This window comes from Myodes glareolus, chromosome 7 (assembly GCF_982192425.1).
Source record: "Myodes glareolus chromosome 7, mMyoGla1.1, whole genome shotgun sequence".
NCBI lineage: Eukaryota > Metazoa > Chordata > Mammalia > Rodentia > Cricetidae > Myodes > Myodes glareolus.
This window is the reverse complement of record NC_142032.1, coordinates 45,872,557-45,900,226: the sequence shown is the minus strand read 5'-3', so window position 1 is coordinate 45,900,226 and position 27,670 is coordinate 45,872,557. Positions and strand designations below refer to the sequence as shown.

General features: G+C 39.2%; 1 protein-coding gene across 1 annotated transcript in view; it reads left to right on the top strand.

Moving 5' to 3' along the window:
- LOC125397392 (guanine nucleotide-binding protein G(q) subunit alpha) overlaps positions 1-27,670 on the top strand; it is a 240,040-nt gene that overhangs the window by 64,144 nt on the left and 148,226 nt on the right. Inside the window, exon 2 of the mRNA XM_085693677.2 lies at positions 26,092-26,276. Coding sequence (XP_085549803.1) covers positions 26,092-26,276 — 185 coding nt within the window. The remainder of the gene's footprint in view (positions 1-26,091; positions 26,277-27,670) is intronic.

The following is a 27,670-nucleotide window of genomic DNA, read 5'->3' as shown; positions in this document are numbered from 1 at the left end:
ACATTATGACAGCTGTGTGCTTCAGAGGCAGGGAAAGGTTGCACCAGGGAAGATTGTGAGCCTGAGCTCCTGGGGGGGTGAAGTGGCTCTTTCAGTAGAACAGGCAGTGACAATCTGGTGAGGTTAGAGCTGCCCAGCATGTGGTTACCAACTTGGTGGAATTATCTTTGATTGCTTATAGAGGAGTAGAGTTCAGGAAGGGATCCGGGTTAGGATGTTGCAGATGCGATGAGACTTTTTAAAAAGGAAAGAGTTAGGCTAGAGAGAAGATGCGTCTGTGAGGAAGAGGCAATTTACATCAGTACAGCTTTGCCATGTAAACCTGGCTCTTTCTGTAAGTAGTTTCTTCCAAGAATTCTAGACAAATGGCAGATTGTACAGAGTTTGAGAGGGAATTGGAAAAGAGGACCCTGAACTGACATCCAACCTCCTTTGAGTGTAGTATGAATGATGAGAGCAAAAGCAGTCTGGAAAGTGTGCATCCATGGAGAATTTGTTGGGAAGTCGTAGTGTTTTCTTGAAGAACACAGTGAAGCTGTGTTTGACCAGTGTTCCCCACAGGTAGAGCAGTGCTTTCTCCTAGCTCATGCCTGCCCAGTTTCCCAAATCTACTGTGGACAGGGTAGGATATTGAGGTTGCCGTAACCCAGCCTCTGCAAGCCTTTCTTGCTCCCATCTAAGGCTTTTAGGTTCAGCCACTCAACTCTGGGCTTATGAGGAGTGGTGCTGACCACAGCACCTCACAGTTTGTTCTCTGTCAGAGTTTCAGGCCCAGAAGCTTTCTAAGCTTCTGTCTTGCTGAGAACATCAGAATCTGATTTTAAAAAACATTTATTTAATCTTGTGTGTGCATGTAAGTGACTGTGTGTATGTCATGGGTGCACACAAGCTGTGACCAAGTGGAAGTCACAGTTCTCTTACTATGTGCATTCGAGAGACTGGACTCTGTCAGTCAAGCTTGGAAGCAAGTGACTTTACCTGTTGAACTGTGTATGGACTCCAGAATCGTATTTTGCTTTGTTTCTCATTCTGGAATGCAGCTGTAGCAGTGATTCATTTTTCATTTTTGCCCTGGGGACTGAATTCCTACTCTTGAACATCACCCCACGCCTAGGCAGAGGTGTCCTAGCTTCTAGCTCTGTAGTTCGGTGGTACACACACCTGGGTCATATGGTCCTGTATTTCTGCTAGTCAAAGAGACTAGCTTTGTCATGTATTATTAGCTGTGAGAAAAACCAGTTACTTAACCCCTCAGCATCTGTAATCATTTTCTATTTTAACAATGTGATTTTAAAAAGAATATGTTTGTTACTGCTTCATAAATCTAGAGATTAATTGAAAACACAGACTATGAGCTCAGAGTGGTGGTGCATGTCTTTAATTCCAGGAAGAGGCAGAGGCAGGCAGATATTTTTTGAGGTCCATAACAACCTGATCTCCATAGCAAGTTTCAGGCCAGCCAAAGCTACATAGTGAGACATGGTCTCAAAAACAAATTAACAAACAAACAGAAAGCAAAACACCCTCCCCCGGCGCGCGCGCGCGCGCACACACACACACACACACACACACACACACACACACACTCTATGAGCTATGGGGTTCTCTTGGGGGAGATTCTGGGCATGCACAAGAGGCTGTAGTCATCTGGAGAAGTGTGCCAAGTATACCAAGACAGTTTGGTAGGGGAACAAAGTCCATTTTCAGTAAGAATTCCACACTAAAAGTCCCAGGGCAAGTGCTTCAGCTGGAGTTGTGGACTGTGTCAGGTGTTGTTCAGTTGAGCCACTCTGTCTCTTGAGATTCCAGGGCCTGTCTTGTTTTATCTTTTTAAATTTTTATAAAACTTTTTATAAAGTAAAAAACAGTTGGGAAAAAGATATCTAGAGATTAGTAAATTGCTCAGGGTCACACACCTGTTAGGTAGCAGAACTGGGCTATGAATTCAGTCAGAGTACTTAGCTCAGTGCTTATGCTGAGTCCTTGCTATGTTCTTGATGTACAGTGTGGATATCATATGGACAAGGACTATGGAATCAGAATGTGCTTTTCAGTAATCCTCCCAGGGATTCGAATGCATAGTTCAGTTTGAGAAGCATTGCTCTGAAACATTCTCCGTCTACCGTTTGCTGCTGTCCTGAAATTTCCTAGTGTGTATGGGAGGCCTGGTAGTGTGGGTATGGACATTTTAGGCTGTAACCTCATTGGTGTGCATTTAAACATTATTATTATTAATAATATTATTTTAATTTCTCACATGTGAGCTCATTCCCACCTCCCCATCATTTCTGTTCCCTCAAAACCCTCCATAGAGATCTTTCTCTAGCTATTCTTCTAACAGGAAGAGGGGAAGAGGAGCAGAACACCAGGGGAGACGTTTGTCCCCAGAGTTTAAGTACACACTTTGTTTCTTGTTCCCTACATGTTTATGTGTTATGTGTGCATATATGCATACCATAGCATTTGGCTTTGTGAGGCTTAGACACTTTAGAAAAGACAGAGGGCATTGTTGGCACAGTTCCTGCCATGGCTCTTGTGCACATTGTGTCCTCTTTTCAGGTTGCACCTCCTTTCTCATCCTGTGCCTTGGCTATGCCTACTGCTTGCCTCCTTGGTGGAAATACAACTGACAGGCTTGGGTCTGGCCCTTCTCTCCATTCCAGTAAACAAAGGTCTTTCTTGTTTCATAAGCAGTTATAATCCAAATATAATCATATAATAGACATAGAAGGATCAACCAATTGGCCATAGGGGAGTTGGCCAACATAAAGGACAAGAATAAGAGAGGTATTGGAAGACAGAGAGAGCTATGTGGTGAAAGGAAATAGGAAGCAGAGAAAAGGGCCATAGACCTGAAAGGGCCAGCATGTTTCTGGGGAGGTGTTGGGTGTGACCCAAAGCACTAGTAAGGCTACATTGTGCCAGGCTTTATTTACCATAATAGCAGTTACAGAGTTTTACTGTGCAGCAGTGCTCTTGGTAAGGGCCTAGTCCTATTTCATCAGCAAACAGAGTTTGAGGTAGACATTCTTAGGTGGTTTGCCCTGAGCTGTGTCAGGGTCTGCTCTGAAGCTACGCTGTCACCATAGAGTGAAGAACAGTCCCAGTGCAGAGAAGTCTGCCATGTCTGTTCTTCAGGGCTTTGTTCTGAAAGACTGTTTTTGTCAGCAGTCTGCTGGTAGAGCCTGGGCTTGCTGCTTATTTGCACTTGAGTCTGTGGTACTCAACACTCATGACCTCATGACGCGTCTCTGATGAGTTTCCTTTGCCTGCTTTTTGTTTCTGGTAATGTAGTACTTTTTGAAGTTTGGACTCATAAGAAAGCATGTGATTCCTAGGGATACCCAGACAAGAAGTTGGTCCTGTCTGTTCCCAGTTTTGTTACTCTGCTGCTTTTGGTTGATGGTACAATAAATACTATTAGTTCAGCCAAAAAGCTTCTTTTTTCTTCAGGTATATTACTGCTAAGGATACTTAGATCACCTTGAAATCCCCAGAACTTCCTTTTCTAGACACATCAGACACAAAGATGCTCTGTTTTCTTCATTTCTGTTGTCCTGACAATACCAGCTAGCTGTGGGGCTATTGTTCTCCAGTTAGTGATGTCACTGTCTCAGAGCTTGGCCCTCTCTCTGCACCAGTTAGCACCCCTCCCCCACTTTGTTCTGTGAACTGTTGAGGAATGATTCTTAAGCTCTCTTCCTCTCCTGATAGCAGCAAGGCCTGCTAGCATATTCTGTGTGACCTGATAAGTGCATGTAGTTCAGGATATGTGGTAACTGCCTAAGTGGTGGGAAATTACTTAGAGGACACACACTTGGGCAATTACCCGCATCGGCAGACCTCAGTTTCCGCATTCACAAATGAAGAAGCAGGTCTCTAGCTTTGGATGCTTCCTTTAGAGACCCCTAGAGGAAGCCCAGAGTTCACATGCTTGCCTTTTTTTTTTTTTTTTTTTTGAGACAGGGTTTTTCTGTGTAGCCCTGGAACTAGCTTTGTAGACTAGGGTGGTCTCAAACTCACAGAAATCTGCCTGCCTCTGCCTGTAATACTGGGATTAAAGGTGTGTGTCAACACTGCTCTGCCGAAGTTCACATTCTTAAGGGAATTTTGCCACCAGTTCTTGGATATCTTTATGTTTAATAGGATTTTGTAGTCCTATAAATTTGTGTTATTCATTTCCCAGTTTCCAATTTTTTAATAGCTTTAGTGAATCGTGAATGGCAGATTAATTAGATCATCCATGAATAATTAGGACAACCACTTTTTTCCCCTAAGAGGATTTTTTCATTCTTGAGTATACATTTTTCTTGTAACCTAGGTAATTAAACATTTTATAAAGTAGGGAAGTAAGCTTTTCCTTCCTTACAAGCATTTTGTGTTTCCTTTTCTTTAAGCCTCATGCTTTTTGAATAAAGTGACTTGACTTGAAAGTCACTTTATGTCTGTTTTAAGTGCTGAGTTTGTGAAGCTGCTGAGCAAATTTCATTAAAACACTCTTATTTCAGTCCAGACCTGGTGGTCCATGCTCATAATTTCACTACTTGGGAACTGAGTAGCAGGGGTGTCATGAGTTCAACATCAGCCTAGGCCACATTATGAGTATCAGACTATCCAGGGCTCTGTAGTAAGTTTCTGTCTCAAAAACAGAATGGTTCTCTTCTTTTCTGAAGGTGTCATATTAGCAGTAACAGAAAACCAGCCTTGTTTGATGTCTGATCTCCAATGAATACCTCAAGAAACAATTTATATCTGGCTTTGTAGTATTTTTGTACTCACATTCGAGTATGAGTATGCCTTATAATATGGGAATTTACAATACTTAAATAAGGAAGTTGCACTTTGAAGACAGATTCAGAAGGAACTGGAAAGCTGACAATAAATAGGCCATGTTCTTTCCCAGGTGCTGTGCTGAGTTTTCCTCTGGGGTAGGCTGTATCCCTACATTCTGGGCTATCACATTTCACCTAGGCAGAATGGATCCCTCCCCGCGTTCTTTCTTTTTCTGTTTTGAGATGGGCTTTCTCTGTGTTGTCCTTGCTGTCCTTCAACTCATTCTGTAGACCATGCTGGCCTTGAATTTAGAGATCTATTGGCCTCTGCCCCCTAGAGTACTGGCATTAAAGGTGTGCGCTACCACTGCCTGTCAGAATAGCAGATTAGTTTCTTTGTTGTTTGTTTGTTTTGGTTTTTTGAGACTAGGTTTCTCTGTGGTTTTGGAGCCTGTGCTGGAACTTGCGCTGTAGACCAGGCTGGCCTTGAACTCACAGAGATCCTCCTGCCTCTGCCTCCCTAGTGCTGGAATTAAAGATTTCTTTTTGCATCACAATGAATGAGGTTGGAACAACAGACCTTCAGCAATTGAGAGGCTTGTGTGAAGAACCCAGGAAGCTCCTCGTTGGGCTGTGGGTTTTGTATCTAGCATGGGGGTATTGTTGTTGGTGTCTGAATGTGGGATGAAACACGTTGATGGCACACAGATGACTGGAATACCTTTAAGAATGGGTTAAATGACAATCTGCCTTTCATATAGATGACTTTATGAAGTAGCCTGATGATGATGGTATGTGACTTAAGATTTGTGATCCCTGCCATAAGAATTATAAAATACTGTAGTATAGATCTTGTTGTGTTAATTAGCATCTTGACTGTTAAGGTTCATATTTACTGTGTTTTCCCTGCAGCTACACGGTGAACATTCTTTTACTGTTAAATGTTCTTATAAAGCATTTTTCTGGTATTTTCTTAATATGATCTGGGACATCTTTAAAGTAAGAGATAAATTGTTATTTATAAACATACTTCGTTTTTTCCCATGTATGTATATATGGTAGAGGAAATGAAGCTTCAATTGGGTGCCTTTGTATGTATTAGAGATTTATATGATTGTATTTGATTTTATCAGCTTAGCTAATTAAATGTTTAAGGAAACTGGATTTTAACTTGTGGCTGCTCAAAGTTGAATTTTGGTTTTCATTTTAGAGACAGATTTTCACTGGGTAGCACAGCCTGGTCTAGAACTTGCTGTGTAGTTCAAATACTTAGTCTTCCTGCCTCAGCTGCCTGAGTACTTGGGTTACAGCTGTGTACAAGGCTGGGGTCAAAAGACTTGTTTTTGTGTCAGAAAAAGTTCTTTGCCCATGCTGTAACGTCATTGACCAGAATGATGTGTTATGTTCTCCTTTTGTTAAGACATAAAGCTTTATTCTGTGATTTGAAGCTTGACTTGAAAATCATGAAGTTCAGGTTTGGTCTAAGAATCAAAATCCCCAAGCGGGAGTCCTTTTCTTTGTTTCCTGGGTTTAAATAACCTTCAGATTTGTGTTGCTTAGAGAAGCCTTTGAAGACAAATGAGTTCTATGAGTTCAGATCCTTGCCACTGAAGTTATTTCTTCACTGCACCTGCTGACAGCAGCAGATCGGACCCGGCAAGCCAAGCTCCAGGCGTGCACCCTGCTCTATCACTCAGGTCTTGCAGCCCCAAGGAGGCCTGTGCTCTGTGCCTGTGCTGTTGTCAGTCAGTGGTTATTGTTCCAATTCTGTCCACTGATGAGAGGAAACTGGAACTCTGGTGATTGCACCATCCACGGTGCATAACTGGCTGGGTAGGAATTGGAGTACATTTGTAGGGTTTACAAAAATTGGTTAAAATTTAATAAATACCCATTCAAAACTTGTCAAATATCAAAAAACTTTATTGCTTGTATTGTTACAATTCAAGCTGTTGTACAGTTTTTAGTAAATTCTTTTCAAGTGTTTTTTATTTTCTAATGTTTTGTGTGCATGGATTAGGAAGTGGGTAAACCTAATAATTATGGGCACCCTCTTTTCTTTGAATCTCACGTATAATTGAGTTCCTGCGGTGTTGAGGGCTGTTAAGGTATCATATTTAGTGAATATTTATTGTCTTGTTTTTGTGGTGAGTTTCACAAGAAACATAATGGAAATGTGTTATTTTTGTTTTCTTTGATCAGGGACTGGTAACATGAGGACCAAGGCTTTAAACTACATGTGTGCCAGATCATTTATGCTCTTAGACAGTCATTTTGTAATGACATCATGGTGTTCATAGAGTAGAGTGATATTATTGCAAATTAATAATAAACAACCCGGGGCACAATTCTGGAATATCTTGCATATGCTGTACTAATATCATATATTTTTAGAATACTTGACAATTTTTAAGGCTTTCTTCTATATTTTTCTCTAATTATTTGTATCTTCATAAGACTCGATCTTGGGAAGTCAGTCAGTACTCTATACTACATTTTGTTTGCTGTCTTCTGACTTAAAGGTCATCTTTTTTGTTTCTATATCTGTCACACCACAGTTTAAAGTCCTCTGGAATGGGGCAGAATGTAGACTTTTCAGCTTTTGACATATTTTTTTATTTTACAAAGTCATACATTTTAAATTTGTTAAATTGGGAAAATATAAGTTAGTCAAAGAAAATGAGAAGTTTTTATTCTACCACGTAGATATCATTAATTTTAGCTTTTTTAATAAATCTTTTATTAAAAACCAATTTTTATGTAATGTTATGTGTGCATATGTATGTATATATTTTTTAAGGCATGTTTACATGAGGACTTTTAGTCAATTTCCTCTTTAAGAAGTACAGTAAGTACAATTTTCTGTAACCGTATGGTCTCCCATCACATAGTTTTAGCATTTGCTGTTCTCAGTTGTTGAATGTTTAGGTTTTAATTTTTAATGTTTTTAATTAACTGTATAACACATATTTTGTTGCCATCATTAGCTAATTATGTATTTCTTTGTGCAACATTAGTGCAAACTTATTATGCAGAAGTGTGTAGCAGTGTTTGTCTGCATCCTGGCTGTGACTTAGGTTCTCTGAAAAGCTTTGTAGATTCTCTGTGTATCCCACACTGGTATGTAGACCACCACTTTCCCCTTAGCTTTCAAAATTCTGATTGCTGTCTTTTCTAAACAAGTTTTCTATCTACACAGACAGCAGTGCCACGTACCTGTAATCACAGCCTTAGGCGATATGTAGTGAGATCCTTATCTCAAAAAAAACCTTTGCCAGTTTAACAAGTGAAAAGTATATTGCTGCTATATGACTTGTAATTATCTTAGTGGATTACATTCTGAATTAGTCATTTTTCCTTATTGGCTTTAAAATGTTGTAGACAAGTTCTCACATAATCCCTGTTGGCCCTGGGTAGGTACTTTGACCTTCTCACTCTCTGGCCTGTATTTTCAAGGGCTGGAATTCCAGTTGTGCACACACCCAGGTCAGGCAATGATCTTGGGGATCACACCCAGGACCCTCTGCATGCTAGGCAAGTTCTCCTAACATGAGCTGCTTTCTCCTTTTAAAAATGTAATTTTCAAACACTTTACATAATTTATCTTCCTTCCTCCCCTCGTTACTATCAATCCTTTTTGTTCTTTTGTAAATATTGTTGTTCATAACAGGAGCTGTCACAGTGCTAAGTTTGTGAAGTCTCAAATCTGTGGGCTCTGTTACTTTTACCGAGTCACTCTGTCAGTGCTTGCTGTGGTGTGAATGTGAACAGGCTTATCCTGTGTTTTACTTCTTGCTTTCCAGCTCTTTTGCAAAGTTACACGAAGCCGGTATGTGGTAGAGCCTTGCTGGAGCAAGTGAGTCCGTGGGACTGGCTTTTACCATTTAAAACCTGGAATTACTTTCCGTCTGCTTTCTACTTCCAGGCTGCTTGTGCAGTGTTCCAGTGGCCGTATACTCTGCTGCCACCACAATGGACTGTGCCCATTCAAACTGCAACCCCAAACAAACCATTCCTTCCTAAAGCTGGTTCTTGTCAAGGATTTCTTTGGTTGCAACAATGAGAAAAGTAATACAGTCTTCTAATTTCCAATTAAATTTCCCTTCTAAATTTTTAGTTAGCCTTATTATTTTTTGTTTTATACCCACTTAATAATATATCACCTAAAAGCAGAGAAAGACTAAATGATACAGTTAAAGTTTGAGACTAGCTCTGTAAGATGTGTGTCACTTCTGGGCGGTGCCACCTTTCTAGCTTTTTAGTCTTGTGTTGTAGACTTTTTAGTGCTCCAAGTACTATTGCACCAGTGAGCTTTCTTGTTTTCATTCTATACCCTGTGTGAAATGTGCTTTATGATTTTGTTCAGTGTGCTCTTTCAGGTCTCCTTCATTCCAGGGTATGCCATCATCAGGGCGCTCATATATACATCCCAGTTTGACTGGCATCGCCATGCTTTGTCCAGAGCATTCTGCATGAGTTTTAGCAGTCCTCCCTTTACTCCAAAAGTCAGGGATCATAAATTATATGAGCAGACTGATCCATTAAGTAGAAGGGAATTCTAAATGTGAAGTATTGCAGTCAGACTTAATTTATTGGATTTGCTTAAAAAAAATAAGCACAGGCTTAAGTTTGCCACATGGTCTTTTAATTCTTAATGTGGATAAGAGTTCACTAACCATGTCTCAAAGTACCAACTAAATGTGTTCTCTTTATGCGGCATATTTGACTACTTACAACTTTTTAGGACAGTCTAATTAGGTTGAAATTAGGTTGAAATGAAATTTCTGTAATGATTCCCCCAAGTGATTCGTAGTTTAGGTTATAGGTTTCTGGGGATAAATTGGGAGAGGAAAGAGGGTGGATTTTATTTAGTGGTTTGAATCATTTATGGTTTATACTATCCCAATGTAGTAAAATTGCATGAACTTACACTCAGCAGTAATTCGGGATATCAATTGAGCCATTCCAAACTTTTAGTTAACTTTAGTGAAAATAACTGACTTTCAAGTAAGATGACTAAGCCTCCTTGGGAGGTGTGAAGAAATAGGTTTTGTTCTTTGTGATACAGGGACATACTTTCTGCTCCAACTGAAAACATATGACTCATTCCTAGCCACTGCCTGCATTAACAGAATTTAGAAATTTAGTTCTCGCCCAGTGGAGGAATTTCTGAGGCAAAATCCAGTGGTCACTGTCATAAAAGATCACATATAATATGTGTCTATATTCATATTTCTAGGATCATTCTTGGCCTTCATTCCTTTACTGCATTATGAATGCATAGGGACACACTTGATAGAAGAGAACACTGGGAAAGAGGTCCATGACCCTGGGCTGGATCCACTTGATCTGTTTCTTTCCATCTTAAGGTATCTTGGGCAGTCCTCACACACAGCACCTTCTTTCCTACTCTCTCCTCCTTTGTTCAGACAGACAGTATACCTTCCCAGCCCTACCTATTTTGTACCAACTGCTCCCTCTTCCATGATAAGCCTTGCATCCGGAAGTGTCCCATGTTTTGGCCCCTGGATGCATGTTCAGCTGTACATGTTTGAAGTGTTCCTCTTCCACAGGTTTTTAGAGCTGCACTCCAGCTTTCATATCCTGTGGGCAAATACATTTACCAAAGCAACACATTTTCCAATAAACTAGGTTTTTCTTTGTGATCTTCTGATGGGGCAGGCTAAGTGTGCTATTATTATTTCCCCAACTCCTGCAGTGGAGCTGTGATTTTCTCTTGTACTCGTCTCACCCCTGTTCTAGCACAGAGCAGTCCCAGCCTGTCCTTTCGGTGGTAAATCTTTAATTCTTGTCCATTTTCATTCTACAGTTCAGACCCATACATTCTGCCTGAACCACACACACTAGGAACTTTTTTTGGGCACATCTCCTTTTTCTGGGTCTTTCTTGGAAAATTGAAACTGCCCGTTTATGTCAACCATACCTTCTAGGATGTAAATTACGTTCTCTTCTATGTGTTAAAGTAGAAAAAATGGTAGAGGAAAAAGAAATTCATCTAGTAACCAGTTTATATAGCTAACTAATCTGCTGTTTCTAATAGTTAGTTGTTTGACAACACATTAGAACCTTTATTACCTACAAGAGAATGTTCTGAAGTTGACTGTGGTGATGGCTGTACATTCCTGCAAATATGCTGGCATTAAGTTATACACTTTAAATGGAGAAGTCGGGTGGTATATTGTAAGTTGTGCTATTTTTCTATGCTTATTTTTGTTATAATGAAATAAATCAGCAGGTCTTAATTACTTTAAACCTACACACACACATATCTTGAGACAGGCTTTGTGTTTCCTGATTGTCCTGGATTTCTCAGTGCTCTGAGGTAGTCATAGGCATTAGAGACTGCATGGTCAGGGAAGGCTGTTCCATCTCCACATTCTCAGCAAAGTTTTATGGCATAGCAGAATATTTTATCAGTTGTTCCATTGAATATATAGTCTATTCCCAGCCTTAAAATACAGTTGCTGGTAAATGTAATTGGGAAAGCTATGGGCAGACAACAGGATAAGCAAGTCAGTGTTGTAAGCTTTGGTTTTGAAGCCCTGTCTCAACTGTCCTGTGTGTCTGGGGAGAATGGACTTGTCAGGTAATGTGATTTTACAAATGCTGGAGATAGGTAGCTTAGTGACTACCTATCTAGTGATAGGACTAGTGATTTGACATTTTCTGTTTTTTGTTGTTTAAATATTTTTCATTCAGTTGACTTAATTTCTGTCAACTTCATTGTTGGTTCTCATCAGCATAGACTTCTTGATGCGCTGCTTTCCTTAGATGGCTTATCCCCCCACTGCCCCCGCCCCAATGAACTAGTTCAAGGAAGGGTAGGGTATAAGTTGCTTGGCTTCTTGCTTGTTTGCTTGGTGCTTTAAATTTTGCTCATACTTTATTATCCAAGGTAAGTAAATGTTACATTAATGTGTTATTAGTCAGTTTGTAAAAAATCACACTTGAGTATATGCTACAAAATTCATTCTCTATATGTGTGTCCTGTGACCTTTGCCAACAGCCATATGTTATCTTGGTTATAATGTTTCTCTGTTGCCTCTGAACTTGGTGGTGAATGACTGATTGTTGGTTCTGGAGTCAGAGGAGAAGCTCAGTGTGCATTAAGACAGTGGTCTTACTTCCTCCTTATCAGTCAGGTGATGGGAAGTTGTATATGTGAAAAACTTATAGAAACATTAATAAATGTACTGTAGTACATTTGTTGTTTATCTCCTCAAGTAACAAATCTGGCTTAAGAGAGCCAATTCTTATGATCTGTCCAATGCTCAGACATTTTTAGGTAGGTATGTTCACCTTGAGTGACAAGTATTGTCTTTACAGGAAGAAGGTCAATTTTCGTAGAAAGGCACTACTCACTTCTTGATGCTTAGACTGACCATCGGTGTGTCTGAAAACAATGAGTTGAGAAAACCTTGGTTCTTTATCATTCTCTTGTCTCCTACTGACACTGGCTTGGGTGCTATAGAATCATATGACCATCAGAGAAAACAAAGTATAGGACAGAATTTAAATTAATGGAATAAATCCTAGGATAATTCTTTCTTTTATTTTTTGAGATTATCATGTAATTGCTTCATTTCCCTCCTCCCCTTCCCTCCTTCCCAGCCCTCTTTTAGATTCATGGCCTCTGTTTTTCTTTAATTGTTCTCACATATATGTACATATCTATATGCATATGTACATGCAAATTGCTAAATATGTAAATACAACCTGCTTGTCTATATAATGTTATTTGCATGTATGTTTTCAGGACAGACAGTTTGGTATTGGATAACCAGTTGGTGTGCTCTTCCCTGGGGAAGACCCACTCTCAGCATTCATTCCTTAGTTGCCTGGAGTTCTGGGTTAAGGCCTCCTACACTTTCTCTACTTTAGCATATCTGTTGTTGCCCCTGTTCAGCTCATGTTTGGGCAGTTATGGTGGGTGACTTTATAGGCCTGTTCCCTGTTCCTCTGACTCTTAAAATCTTTATGCCCCTCTTCCACAATGTTCTCTGAGCCTTAGGTGAATGAAGGAGGCCTTTTATAGATGTACCCACTGGGACTGAACTCTACAACTCTGCATCTTGATTGGTTGTGGTTTTCTGCATTGGTCTCCATCTTTTGCAAAGAGAAATTGCTTGAGAAGAGATGAGGACTACACTTATCTTAGAGTACAAGAACAAAGATTAAGAATGTTCTTAGAGTTTATGCTGGTTTAGTAAAATGGTGGTTGTATGTTTTCATCCTCTAAGATCAACAACTTCACTAGCACTGAGTAGTTAGTTTGGTTTCCAGTACTAGGCATGGTTTTCCCTTTGCAGAGCGGGTCTTAAGTCTAATTAGAGAAGCTCCTGGTTATTGTTGAGGTCTGCATGCCACTACTATATGTTAGGGTTATGCTGCCATGCTGGTTATTATTGTGTGTGGTTTATAGGTGTTATAGCTGGGTAGGACTGTTGGTTGCCTCCCCTCCTTTGGATACTTGCATGACACCTCCTTTTACTATCAAAGCTAGTCAAAGGCAATTCTTAACTGGCTGCAGAAATTGTTTTGCTATCAGTTGGTGGCAGATGTTCCTCTCTGGATAGCACATGTAAAATTACAAGAGGTATAGTTGGACTGTTTCAGAGTAAATCAAATCTTTTCAAGAGAAGTACTTACTTCATGTGTTTGTCTCCAGAGTTGTGCTTTGGATACAAAGACTCAGCCTAAACATTATTTTTGTTGTATCTTTCTAGAACAGTGATTCTTAAAACCTTCCTAATGCTACAACCCTTTAATACAGTTTCTCATGTTGCGGTGACCCCAACCATGAAATTGTTTTCATTGCTACTTCATAACTGTAAATTTGCTACTGATATGACTCATAATGTAAATATTTATATGCAAGATGTCTGATATGTGACTCCTGTAAAACAGTTATTTGACCCCTAAAGGAGTTGGCAACCCATAGGTTGAGAACCACTGTTCTAGGGGAAGTGAGAGCCTGGTGGTTGCTAGTAAATCTTTCCACACTGTAGTTACTAGATTCTCTGAAATTAACCTTTGGATGTCTCTGTGTTCTAAATAATGTTTAGCATTAGCCAAGAATCCTTTCTGGGTGGTATTATTATTACTAATAATACAAATGTACTGGGGTGAACAGAGGTAGTAGATATTGCTATCTTTCTTAGTTGCTTTCTGTCTTTTTTTTTCTGAGGCAGTGCCTTTCACTGACGTTAGAGCTCATCAGTTTGGCTATGCTGCCTGGCCAGCAAGCCCTAGGTATCTTTCTGTGCCTGCCTTCCTGACATTGGGATGGTAGGCACACACTGTTGTGCCTAACTTTTTTCATGTGGATGCTGGGGATCAAAGAGATTCTCATGCTTGCACAACAAACACTTTGCTAACTAAGTCATCTTCTTAGCCTCCTAATACTGATTTTGCTAGTCAGTCTCTGTAGTTTTGTTCAAGGCTGGCATTGGATTCTCAGTCTTCTTGCCTCTGCCTCCCAAGTGCCGGTCTTACAGGTCTGTTTCACTGGGTCCTGTTTAAGATTAATTTTCACTTTAATCTCTAATGGCACATGGACAATGTTCATCAATAACTGTTGTGCGGGAGTGGATTTAACAATTCTGTTTTTCCATAGCATATTCTATTTTCCAAATTCTTCTGTAAGATCATCCCTACTAGGTCTCGGATCACATGCAAGTCCTTCCTAGTATTTTTCTTGCCATTTGAAATCACTGGTGTTCAAACAAACAGACAAAGCATGACATTCTATGATCTGAACTCCCGTCTATGTATTGAGACATTCTGGATCATTGTCTTTCTTAATTAAACTGACTTTTCCCTCTTGCTCCTTAATAATTCCCCTACTATCATTTTTACAGGCTCAGAGTGACTCATATTTCTATTGGACATGGTAACCTTGAAAGAAGACTACTATATTTTTTAGTTCCTTTGAGTTGATAATTGAGTGTATATTAAATAATAGGTTGACATTTTCTTAAATCATAACTAGTGATTTCTAAGGTTGTAAAACAACATACAGAAAAGGGAAATAATAAAACCTGAAGTCAGAGAGAATCCTTAGTGTTCCTCAGGCTCGTTTGATCTCTGTAAGCTTTCAGAAGCCATATGAGTCATTGTTGGGGTCTCAGGACAATGAGGTCCCTGCTTGGGTGGAAGCTGTTTATGCTGCTTGTTTGCTTTTCACTGGTTTGATGATGTGAAGACGGAAATTAGCATGTCAGGTCCACATTGGGTTTGTCCCCTGCTGCAGATAGGTTGCTTGCTTCAGGAAGGGGCACATGACTTGCCCTATGGAAGTGCTCACCGAGGTCTGCACATAGTTTCCTGAAGCACATCTCACCGTTTCCTGGCCACGTTATTTTTAAAGGGATGCTTTTATGTGTGTTCTAGAAATCTGGATGGAATGCATTCATGTTTTTTATTTTACGAAAAAAATGCTAAATTTTGTGGGTGAATATTTAGTCTGAAGAGTTTTCTTAAAGTGTAGTTGTTATTTTGACTTGGTATTTTCATGATCCCTTCATGCATTCCAAATAACATTGGTGAAGTGCTTGTTTTCTGTAAAGAAGTGGGTATATAGCAGTGGTGTCATATTATAAATAAATGTGTGTGTGTAACTTTGAGATCAAAATAACTTCTTTAGCTAAGGATATTATCTCTTAGGAAGTGAAATTGTAACCCTGGCTTTGCAATCACTCTGACTCATCCATCTGTTAACAGAAGGAGCTCAGTCACGGCCATGTTCTTGCCTTTATTTGAGAAAATGGAATATAAACCACATCTTCTAGGTCGTGGGAATCTTCCATATCAATGCTTCAGACTTTATAGGTATAGGATAAGGGTTTTCCTTGGAATAAATTTACAGTTTTGGGTGAATGAGCTCTTTCTCCAGAGACTCCACTGTGGGCTTCTCTAGGCTGTGTTATCTTTATCCATTTATCTAGAATTTGGGGCTTCTGTTTCTCCTAATTTGAACTCTTACCATACACACACCATCCTCCTGCCATCTTGGTCTAAATTCCCTTTATTTTTTGCTTGGATCACTGGAATAACCTACTAACTTGGCCTTACCACCCATTCTGAACACAGCAAACCTTGTTCTTTATCTTTCAAGACTCTCAAAGCTATGTAGTCTGCTGAAATGTTTTTGAGCAACATTCTATGTTCCTTGATCCCTGTCTCTGCCATCCAGGTCTAGAACTCACTATAAAAACCAACTGGCCTTGAACTCACAGAGATCTGCCTGCTTGTATCTTCTGAGTGCTGCTGGGATTAAAGACATGTGCTACTATGCCCCACTAGCTTCATCAATTTTAACTGTTGAATGCATAGTGCCCATCACTATTCAATATTTTATTCTTCATCTTTTACCATATATTATGTGCACATTTGCATATGTTGTGGATGTGTCCTCTGGGCACAGCCTGGTCCTTTGTCCTGTTAAACAGAAGCTTTGATTACCTACATGGAACCTGCTCAGGAGTAGAGTCATTAACTTTCTGTCACGGAAGTGAGAAGGGCTCTTGAGGCCCTGCTTTTCCTTAAGAATATATAATCAGGGGCCGGGGAGATACCTTAGAGGTTAGGAGCACAGGCTACACTTCCAGAGGTTCTGAGTTCAAGTCCCAGCAACCACATTGGTGACTGGCATAAAGGCATGCATGCAGGCCGGCAGGCAGAACATTGGATATAAAGAAAAAAATATTTAAAAAAAAGAATATATAATCAGCATCTTTAGTGATATATTGGTTCAGAAGTTACCCATGCTCTTTTTTCTTATCCATACTTTCATAAATAACCACAATTAAACTTATTGGTTCACCAAGTTATACTTGAGTAGAATAGTTTTTTTGGTCTGTTGCAGGTATCCTGTCTGGGGAGAATAAATATCTATTTGTCTCCCAATGAAAAATTCACACACGATCTCTTCATATACGTGTGCTTGTTTTGAACTCACAGTCCCTTTCCTTCAACTTCTGGAGTATTGGGATTATAGGAGAGTATTGCTATACCCAGCTCCTAATGTCCTCTTTGTTAAGGCAACCATGTGCCTTGTATCCTAGAAGTCTGAAAGAATAACATTTACACACTCAAAAAAAAAATGAACGGCATGATTTGAACTGCATATCTCTAAGCATGGTGTTTAATATTGAGATTCTGCAGATCTCAGTATTCTGAGCTTCCTCAGTGATTTGGGGAATAGAGAATTGTATCAGGGCCAAGACTAGGGTGAGGTGAGGAAGGGACTTGCAGGATGAAACTTGAAAACACCCTCACTAGCATTTAGAACACATCTCAGCACAGCAATGTGCAGTCTTGTGTTGGTTTGTTCAACCTGCATCTTTTTGGACAGTTTTGACTTTTAAGAATACTTCCCTAAAATAATGTTTCTCAGAGATTTTTTGACACTCTACCGAGGCTTTATATTAATCTTTTCTAATTTTTCCACTTGATTTTACATTCTAATTTTAGGTAGTATATATTTATTTTTATGTAACAGATACTTTTAACATGGATTAACTAATTGAAAACTGACAGCAGTTTCTCTGCATTTCTGGGATTTTTCTTTCTGCAGTTTGGTTATCTGGTTATGGTTAGCTGAGAACTAAAAATACTAAGTGGAAAATTCCAGAAATGAATAATTTCTATTTTAATTTGTATACTATTCAAAGTAGCAGAATGTAATCTCACACCTCCACCCTTGCTGTGTGATGTTAATCATCCCTTTCTCCCATGTATCCTCACTGTCTATGCTGTCTTGTTAGTTACTTAGTCATATCTCAGTTATCTGACTGACTGTGGTAAAAATCATAGCGTTGGTGTTCGTGTAACCTTACTTAACAATGCCTCTAAAGCAGAAGAGTAGTGGTAATGGCAGTTTACATATGTCAAGTGGAAGCTGTGGAGTGCGTCTTTTAAGTGAAAATTCTCATAAGAAAAATATTGTATGCTGAAGTTGCTAACATTTATAGTAAGAATGCATCTCTCATGCAGGTTTTACTGTCACACTTCAGAGTGCTAGTTTATGACCAAGTCTTTGATAAATGCCAAGCCAGGAGGGAAAAGGCATCTACTCATGAATACATAAAGAAGACAAAATAGATATTGGGGTTTGACAACTACAGTTGCAGAGATCGTGGAGGGTTGGACTGTACACCAGAGAGGGCTATAGTGTTTGCATGAGAATGCATGCTTACACAGAGTATGAACTTATCCATAGTGAGAAAACTGTCCGTAGGAAGAACCAGAGTAGTTAAGGGTGCATAGTATATACCATGTCCTACAGTGGTTGAGGGTGCATACTATATTCCATTGCCTACAGTGGTTAAGGGTACATAGTTTATGCCATGTTCTACAGTGGTTAAGGGTGCATAGTATATTCCATGTCCTACAGTGGTTAAGGGTACATAGTATATACCATGTACTAAAGTGGTTAACAACACATAGTATATACCATGTCGGTACAGATCGATTTATAAAACTGAGAAGAGATTAGGATCATTAACATGTGAAATATTTTTTTCTGCAGTCCTTTCTTTAGAATCCATCATTACATAAATGTGCAGTCAGCAAATGTCAATGATGGAAGTGTTATTAGCTAAGTTTTCCAGGAAGGGCATAAAGGATAGATTTGCCACGATGCTGTCAGAAGACTCAGTATATATTCAGTTTCTTTATTCAGTATCTTTTCTTTTGAGACATGGTCTCATGTATCCGAGGTTAGCTTCAGACTTGTTGAGTAGTTGAGGATAACCTTGATTTTCTTATCCTAACTCTGCCTCCCAAATTCTGGGATTACAGGTGTGGGATCACCACGCTTGTTTAACGTGGATCAAATCCAGGTCTTCCTACATGTGAGGTGAGCACTTTACTAAATGAGCACATTCCCAACCTCTGGCCCATGTTTTTAATTGCTCAACATTTTTGAGCCGATAAGGAGATGTGTAGCAGCCCTGTACTGGGGTCAGATGCTTCTCTCTGGTAGAAGTACTTCTGTGCCAACATGGCTTTGTGATGTAGAATGAAGTTTGTGAAACACTGTTGAGGTATGGAATGAAATACACTACACAGCACATATTAATATGAAGAGAAAAAGAATAGAGTGTAAACCTTTTATAAAATCTAGAAAAACATCTACATGTCTGAGGCTTTTAATAACATAAACAAATGAAAGAAATCAGGAAAATAGATCTGAAAACTCAATAAATTAGAAATTTATATACCATTTTTTAAACCAGTTCGTAAAAAGATGTTAAATTAGGTAAATGCTTGCGCCCAAGCACAAATTTCACCTTAAAACCAAAACAGTCCATTGGAACAACAGAGAAAGCAATTCCTTCAATAACATTTTAAGTAAAGATAAATTCAGAGAAGCAATACAGACAAGAAAAGTTTAGAACATCTCCCATAAGTGAATGTATAAATTGAAATAAGATTTTTTTGTTTGATTCTTACATTTTAGACATCTAAAGAGTAGGAGGGATATAGCTATAGGAACCCAGCGCCACCCCAGAGGTGTTCTGCATGTTTCTGCACTGCCCCTCTAAGGAAGTAGTTAGCCAAAGCGCTCTTTACGTCACTATACAAATCAAAGAGTTGAAAATACTCAGAATGCCTTGTGCCAGGGGAATTGTTAAGTATTACACGTCCTTATGATAGCCTTCCAGACGGTCATTAATAATTTCCAAAAAGCATAATTAGTATCATGGAATAATTACCACAGATGGCAAATAGAAACAATACGACATGTTCAAGAACAGAAAAAAACAAAAACAAACCATTTACCTAGAAAAGGAAAATTAGAAAGAAATATTTACAATATTCTAATTTTAAAAGCACATTCTAGGATGAATATTAACTTTGTTAAGTAGGAGGATGGTTCAGTTGATATGGTTATAAGATCAGGAGCCTTTCACAGTGAGGAGATTGTGGTGGGTTATAGTCTGTCTTCTTCCTGATTAACTGTCAACTACCAGATTCCTTGGATGAGTCACTTCCTCCTTTGTAAAATCAGTGAGTTCTGGGCTTGAAAGTTTTCTCTGTAATAATACTGGTAGGCTTCTAGGGAAGGAAATGGGAAGGTGACTGAATGGGCATAAAGAACTTCCCATAAAGCTTTACCACGAAGACACTTTCTGTTCTCCAAATTATAACTGGTTATTAAATTTAAAAATTAAATATAACTCATCTACTATTTAAAAGTGTATACATTCATAACTTTTAGTATATTTAGAAGGTCAAAAAGCACATCAGTGTTAGTTTTACTGTTATTTGTTTTTGTTTTTGTCTTTGAGACAGAATCATGCTGGTAGCCCAGGCTAACCTAGAACTCATTGTATAGAGTATATCTGTATTGAGTCTTGGGTGTTCTTGTAGCCTTTGCTTCCCAAGTGTTGGGATTACAGGCAGCTGCAGCCATGCCTGGCTTTTGATGCTCATTTTTTTTTAAATGCATAGATGCTTATCATGAGCACACTGAGAAAGATTGATGGGGCCAGGTGGTGGTGCATGCTTTTAATCCTAGTACTCAAGAGGCAAAGGCAGGTGAATCTCTGTGAGTTTGAGGCCAGCCTGGTCTACAGAGTGAGTTCCAGGACATCCAGGGCTACACAGAAAAACTATAAATAAACAAATAAATAAATAATAAGGAAATAAAGAATGAAAGCAAGCAAGCAAGCGAGCATGGCACTGTGAGATAGCCCACTTAGAAACGTGTTTGTCTTATGGACATGAAGACCTCAGTGTGGTCTCCAGAGCCCAAGTTAAAGCCAACCAGTTGTGGTCCTGTATGCTTGTTATTTTAGCATTGGTTCTTTAAACACGTGGGTCCCTGGAGCAGGCTGACTAGCCATTCACCTACTTGGCAAGTTCCAGCATAAGAGACTTATTCCCAAAAGAACATAAACGACTTCTGAGGAGCACTGCCTGATGTTGCACGTTGGCCTGCACGTGGCATGTATGGACATGCCTGAAGAGTCTCCCTCCCTCCCTCCCTTCCCCCCCCCCCCTCCGTCTGTCCATCCGTCCCTCCCTCCCTCCCTCTCTTTCCCTCTCCTTCCTTCCTGAGGACATACACACACTTTGATGAGCCTTGCCTATCAGATAACTCTTCTGTGAGGCTTTAACAATTTTGGGAAACCTAGGGCCACATAATCTCCAAAATATTTCCAGCAAATAGTTGAATCTTCAGTACACTTTGGCTGTTTTTTTTTTTTTTGTTTTGTTTTGTTTTTTTTTGTTTTTTTAAGCAACTGGATTAGCTATTACTAAACTTCCTGGTCCATGTAGTTTCTACTCATAATTGGTGCTACTAATTTTAGTTTTTTTTTTTCCTACTGTATCTTAAAAACTGTCTGGTATTTTCTACCAGACTATACTGGGGCTAATGATTAAATACATCCAGTCGTTGCCTTGAAGGACAGTTTTGTGAAGGGACGGTTTGAGTGACTTTGTCAGAGTTGCTCAGGTAATACAGGTTCTCTGTGTGAGTGGAGCAAACCCAGAAGGCAGATGTACATTTAAAAATAGTTTGTCTGGAGTGTGGACCACACACTGAGTGCATTTGACCGAGAGTTTGACCACATTTATCTCACTATTTACCATTAATTCTCACAGATTGTGGGTGGATGATGTGTTCCTAGTTAGAAATTCATTCTGGAAGTGTCTGGTTCTACTTTATCCTAGTTTATATGGAAGTAGCTCAAGTTCAACTTGCTGGGCCTGAGATTCCATGCATTATATTCCTGCTTTAATCCAGTGGACTTGAAACAAGTCACTTGACTCAGCTTCATGAGCCTTTCATTTTGTTTTTCTCTCTTTATCTGGGAGCTGGCCAACCAGAAGGATGTGGTCGGGACATTGGCCTCAGTCTTTATATTCACTATAGGGCTTCAGTTGTAGACTTCACTATCTTTAAATATAGTCAAGAAAGGCTTTGGCAGGATCAAATGAATATATTCATTGTATAGTCTTCAATACCACTGTTTTCCTGACTGTATTTTGACATTTTTTTTCCTATAATCTAAAACCCCCTAGAAGTGATGTGGATTGGTCTTCAGCCTGGGAGAGGTCCTCTTAGGTCTGTTTTCTGCTTTTCTTCGGTGGGAAAGAGGATAGATAGGTGGACTGTTAGGGTTCCTGGTGATATCAATGTTTGTTTTGCTAGATCCTTGTGTGTAGATGGGTACCAGAGTTTTTCAGAACAAGCACAGTAGAAGTTGCATTTTCAGAACATGAGTGTGCTTTTGTGTGTATGATTGTCCATTGGCAGCTCTTTTGGTAAGAGAGTAGTCCAAAAAGGTATTCAAGTGTGAGAGACAGAACCAATGAGTTTATGATTACTTCAACAAAAAATGCTAATTAGAGAGAGAGCAAACCACTAAATCTATGATTGCTTTCAGTAATAAATGCTAATTTATGACCCTTAAGATAATGTATGAGTGGATTTGAAAGTCATTTTTGACAACCATTTGCAGATCACCTAATGCAAATTGGCAGAATAATTAACATAAGTATATAAATGCTTCCTGAGAATTGAATAAAAAAATAAGAATTGTGGCAGTCTCTGTAGGCTTTGGTTGTGTTGATCTTGACAAAAACCTGAACTGTGAACATGGGGAGTTGGGGGGGTGTATCAGCCTCCCAAGCCATGTACTTCATTATAGGTTGTTAAATGTGTTTAATATTTGTTCTGATGGCAAGTGATGCTGAGTGAAGTGGGGAATCTCTGTGCACTTTATCCAGAGTCAGGGGTTGGGGAAGAAAAAGCATGCTGTTCCCTGTAGCCACTTAAAGATACTAGATTAATAGGTCTTTTAATAGCATCGGAAAAAAATAAGTAGCATGGTTCTTCAGTCTGAGTATGTCCAGGAGCGAGGATAAGAAGTGCAGAGCATGTTCCTGAAGATACAAGCAACATTTTAGGGACATTTTCTAACCATGTTCATCATGAGCTACTGAAGGAGAAAGCAGATTTCTCATGTTCTCACATTCTCTTATATGTTGACTTGTTTGTTAAGTATTACTAAATGCTTTGATGGAAGATATGTTCATTGTGGCAAAAAAAAGGGAGCAGGGCAGGAGGGTGATGATACAGACATCCATATCACTGACTTTTGACAGAATAGAACATAGTGTATGTCAGAGTGCTTGGTAAAGTGTAAAGGATGTGCACCAATTTCTTTGTTTTGTTTACAAAAGAGGTGCCAGAAAGCACGAATCATTGTGTCGTCCCCCCCCCCCCCGTGTGAGATGTGTGTATGCGTGTGTGAGAGAGAATATGAATATAGGAGGGTTCTGTGTACAGATGCACACAGTCTGTCTAATAGGCTTAAATTAATTTCTGTGTTTCTTAGTACTGAGGGGAGACTCAGCCTAAAAGTCTGGTTTGAGCTTTTTTACATTTTAACCAAGTGACCTCTTTCTTCATCACAGTTGACTTCCAAAAGAGTGTCTTGCAAATGAGGTACTGAAAATGTTGTACTTGACAAACCAGAGAGTAACTCATAGAAAAACTTACAGGACAGGCCAGGAGAGGAAGAGAGAGTAGTCTTTTCCCTTTCAATTCCTGTCCATCATTTAATTGTCCTCTGTTTTCCTTTAGTTTCTGTAGTCAGTTCTGGTCAGAAACATTTGACACACTTCCACTGAGTAACTGAGAAGTGATTTATGAAAGAGTGGACCAGATGTAGGTAGTAAAGGATGGTAAGAGCCAGAAACTCAAGAGACGAAAGCAGCAGTTTGTGGTCTCTTGAAGTGGACATTGCACGTCTGAGTAGCTACTATAGGAACACAACTCTTGTTTTTGTCACTGCTGCCACTGTTTTGTCTTGGCTAAGCAGTAAATATAAGGCAAAGACCAAGATGTTCACGAAACCTATACCTGACAGTCTTCAGGGCAGCGCCCAGCAAATGGGAAGAGGGAGAAAGGCCCAGCTCTGTTTCTGGCAGTAGGAAAATAATCATAACAACAGTAATAAATCTATATCTATATTAATTATATTAAATTATTAATTAATATATTAATAACAACACTAATAATTACTATCATCATGCTTTTTAAGGGCACCAGGAATATATCCAAAGAGATAAGTGTTGACTGCTCTTGCCTCAAATGAACTAAAGAAACACATTATTTGGCTTTTTTATTTAAGCGGTAATTATGTAAATATTTTTCAGATGACCAGGAGAAAAGGGCCACTTCCTAACTCTGCTGTTTTTCTTTTTCGTTAACCTTATAAGTTAAAATCTCTTGGGACTAGAGAGATGGCTCAGTGGTAGGTTAAGAACACATTCTGCCCTTGCAGAGAACCCAAGTGTAGTTTCCAACACCCGTGTCAGGTGATTCATGGGGTCTGGCTCCCTATCTGGCCTCCTTGGGCATCTGCATTTATGGGTACATTTCTACACACAGATGCAGACCCCCCCCCCCATCATTAAAAACGAAAATCTTTGGGAATGAATAGATGACTCAGCAGTTAGGAACTCTTGGCTCTTGGTGTTCTTACAGAGAATCTGAGTTCAATTTCCAGAAAATACCTGGGGACAGGGGATCCTATTTCTCTGAACTTGCCTTCACATGTACATAACTACACTCACACATACACATACTCTTTTTTTTTTTTTTTTTTAGAAAAATCTTTGCTGTTTTTGTAGTATAAGGGACCGACAGAAGTGTGATGGTCATACCTACAATCAGCCTTCAAGAACAAGTCCTTGGATGGGGATAGTAGTACAAATCAAAATTTTTAAGTGCTTTTCTTACATCTTTTTCATTGCTTAAAGAGAGTAAAGACACTAACTTCTATAGGTTATTAATTAATAATAATTGCTAATTTGTGGTTGCATTTCTACTGGAGAAAGACATTTTTAGATATCTGGTATTCATGGTGAGATTTATAGAATATTCATTATAATTTTCAAATTAACTCCATTAAAATGAATTAGCATTCACATTTCAGTGTTATATTTATATTTCAAGGTGTTGTATATCACTTTATTAAAAGTCATAGGGTTGGGGAGATGGCTCAGTGTATAAAGCTCACAAGTGTGAGCACTGGAGCTCAGATCCCTACCCTCTCGTAAATGTGGGCTCATAATTCCAAGGCTCCAAAGGTGAAAGGAATACTTAGAATAGGCTGACTAGCTATATTAGTGAAATCTGTGAGCTATGGGCTCAACTGAAAGAGCCTGTCTCAATGAATATGGAGGAGAGTGAGCAAAGACAGTTCCTAACATTCACTGTGGACCTCCATATGCACATTTTTGTGCTTGTACCCACACATGTGAAATAAATAGACAAACCACCTAGAGTAGATCATTGGGTCCAGAATCACCTTCCATTGTAACATCTGAGGGCTCTGTATTGCTTGACAGTTCTTTAAGATACTTGAGTAAAAATTCTAGCATTTATTTGATTTTTCATGATTGTTTATGAAGACAGCAATAAAATCTAAACATCACAAAAGCGAAATGGAATGAGGATGGCTTTGCAGTTCTTGCTCTTACTCTCCTTCCTTCCTCCCATTTCCCCTTCCTTCTCTCCCTGTTCTTAGCAGACTTGCTGGGAAGAAAGCCATCACTTCTCATTCTGTTCTTTCATACTTAAATACCGAGACTGTGGCTTTTTATGTTCTTTATATTGTTGGAGAGTGGAAAAGGACATGGCAAAGGCACTTGTGTTCAGAAATGTGAAGTTTTTAAATTTAGAAATATATATTGAATATGGTGAAGAGAAGAAAAATATCTCCTAACAATAATTTGTTGTTTCTCATGAGTGACAGAGAGAACTAAACCAGGCCCTGGTAATAAACACTGTGGATACTGTGGTCCAGAGCATAACTTGTGTCTGTCAAGGATCTTTTGTCTGTTTTTGCCCCAGTTCCAGGCTGGAGAAAAAAAATGTCTTAGGTTTTAGGTCTTCTCCTCTTGTTTATTTCTGAAACATATCAGTATAAGGGTATTGCCATGAATGCAGAGAGAAGGCGCTGTCAAGTTTCAGTTATTTTCCCATGACGCAGTTGCACTTGTTTCTCAGAGGTGTAGGGTTACAAGTCGGTGTTTGGTAGATTTATGCTCATGGGCTTCCTAAGATGGAGTAGTTTTTAGGCCTTTGAAATGGACCGTCATTGGTCTAACTTTCTAAGTGTTCTCTGTAGGTAGCATTTTGACTTTCTATGGGTGCTTCTCTCAGCAGGTCTTTTCGTGTCTTCAAAGTCTGGGCTGGTGTCTAGTTTTGTTATCCGGAGACTAGCAAAGGAATTGTGATCTAATGTGCTGCTGCCATTTTCCATTCCAGGGACAGGAGAGAGTGGCAAGAGTACCTTCATCAAGCAGATGAGGATCATCCATGGATCAGGATACTCTGATGAAGACAAGAGGGGCTTTACCAAACTGGTGTATCAGAACATCTTCACAGCCATGCAGGCCATGATCAGAGCTATGGACACGCTCAAGATCCCATACAAGTATGAACACAATAAGGTAAGTGGACATGTTGAAACATTTGGCAGAATGTTCGTGAATGGTGCCTTAGAACTTCTAGAATGGACAGTAGAGTTAGAAATGCACTCATTTTTCCCCTCCTTCCTATTCTCTCCCCTCCCTCTCATTTCCTCCCTCTCCTCCTCTTTCTCTCTGCCTCCCCTTTGTGCATGAGTGCACAAGTACATCTTGTATAAGCCAGAGGTTCATGTTTGAATGTCTTCCTCTATTACGCTCCACCTTATTGGCTTGTATATGTTATAAAGCAAGAGACAACCTAACCGTTATCTGACCTGTTTGATACTAGAAAATAGTTCACAGTTGCAAAATTGGTTCTATCTTTTGGAATGCTGCAGTACTATTAAAATTTCGTTTGATATTGCCTAAGTGTTATTTCATTGAATGGGAAATTTTTCTGGCTATGGAAGGATCTGTGAACCAGATGGCATAGCACTGAGTGCCTTTTTATAAGCTTCTCTCTATTCTAAGGATTCCAAACTCAGGAAGCAACTTGTAATAAATTTCAGTAAATTGTACACTTTTACCAAACCAAGATTAATTTTTCCATTATCTTGTCTTTGGGAGTGCTTTAGTAAGCAAGCATGTTTATATATTGGTGAGCTGCTTCTAACCTCCCCAAGTTGAGCGAACACAACTTTTGAGGATACAGTGATTTAGAATTTGCTTATTTATAAATACCATCTTGTCTTCTCTTTGAATACAAGTGTTCATAGCTAATGATAAAGGAGATTGTCATTTAGTAAAACCTGTTTATGCAAAGTGTATAACCATGAAATTACTTCATTATTTAATTCTTTCTCAAAGAGTGAATTTCCATCATCATATACAAATATGCGCTGTTGGCAGAGGTTTCTGTCCTGTCAGGTTCCTGCAGTTGTTTGTTAAGTCCCAAAGAAATCACACAGAAGTTTACATTAGTTATAAACCAATTGGCCCAGTATCTCAGGCTCTTTTTATTAACCAATTCTTATAACTTATATTAGCCCATAATTCTTGTCTTTGTTGGCCACATGGTTTGGTACCTTTTTCGGTGAGGCAGTCACATCTTGATTCCTCAGCAACTGAGTCATGAGTGCAGACTGAAACTTCCTTCTTCCCAGAATACTCATTGTCCTGCCTCTACTTCCTGTCTGGTTGTCCCGCCTATACTTTCTGCCTGGCTATGGGCCAATCAGCGTTTTATTAAACAAGTACAAGAAACAAATCTTTACAGGGTAAAACCATTGTCCCACAGCACTCTTTTGATTAAATTCTTTGTCTTGGTCTAGAATTTGGTTGTTAATAGAAAGGAAGCAACTCACTGCCTCTGAGTAGACATGACTAGGGAATTGTCTTAAGGTACAGCTTGGAGAAGAAGGTCTGGATTTTGTAGC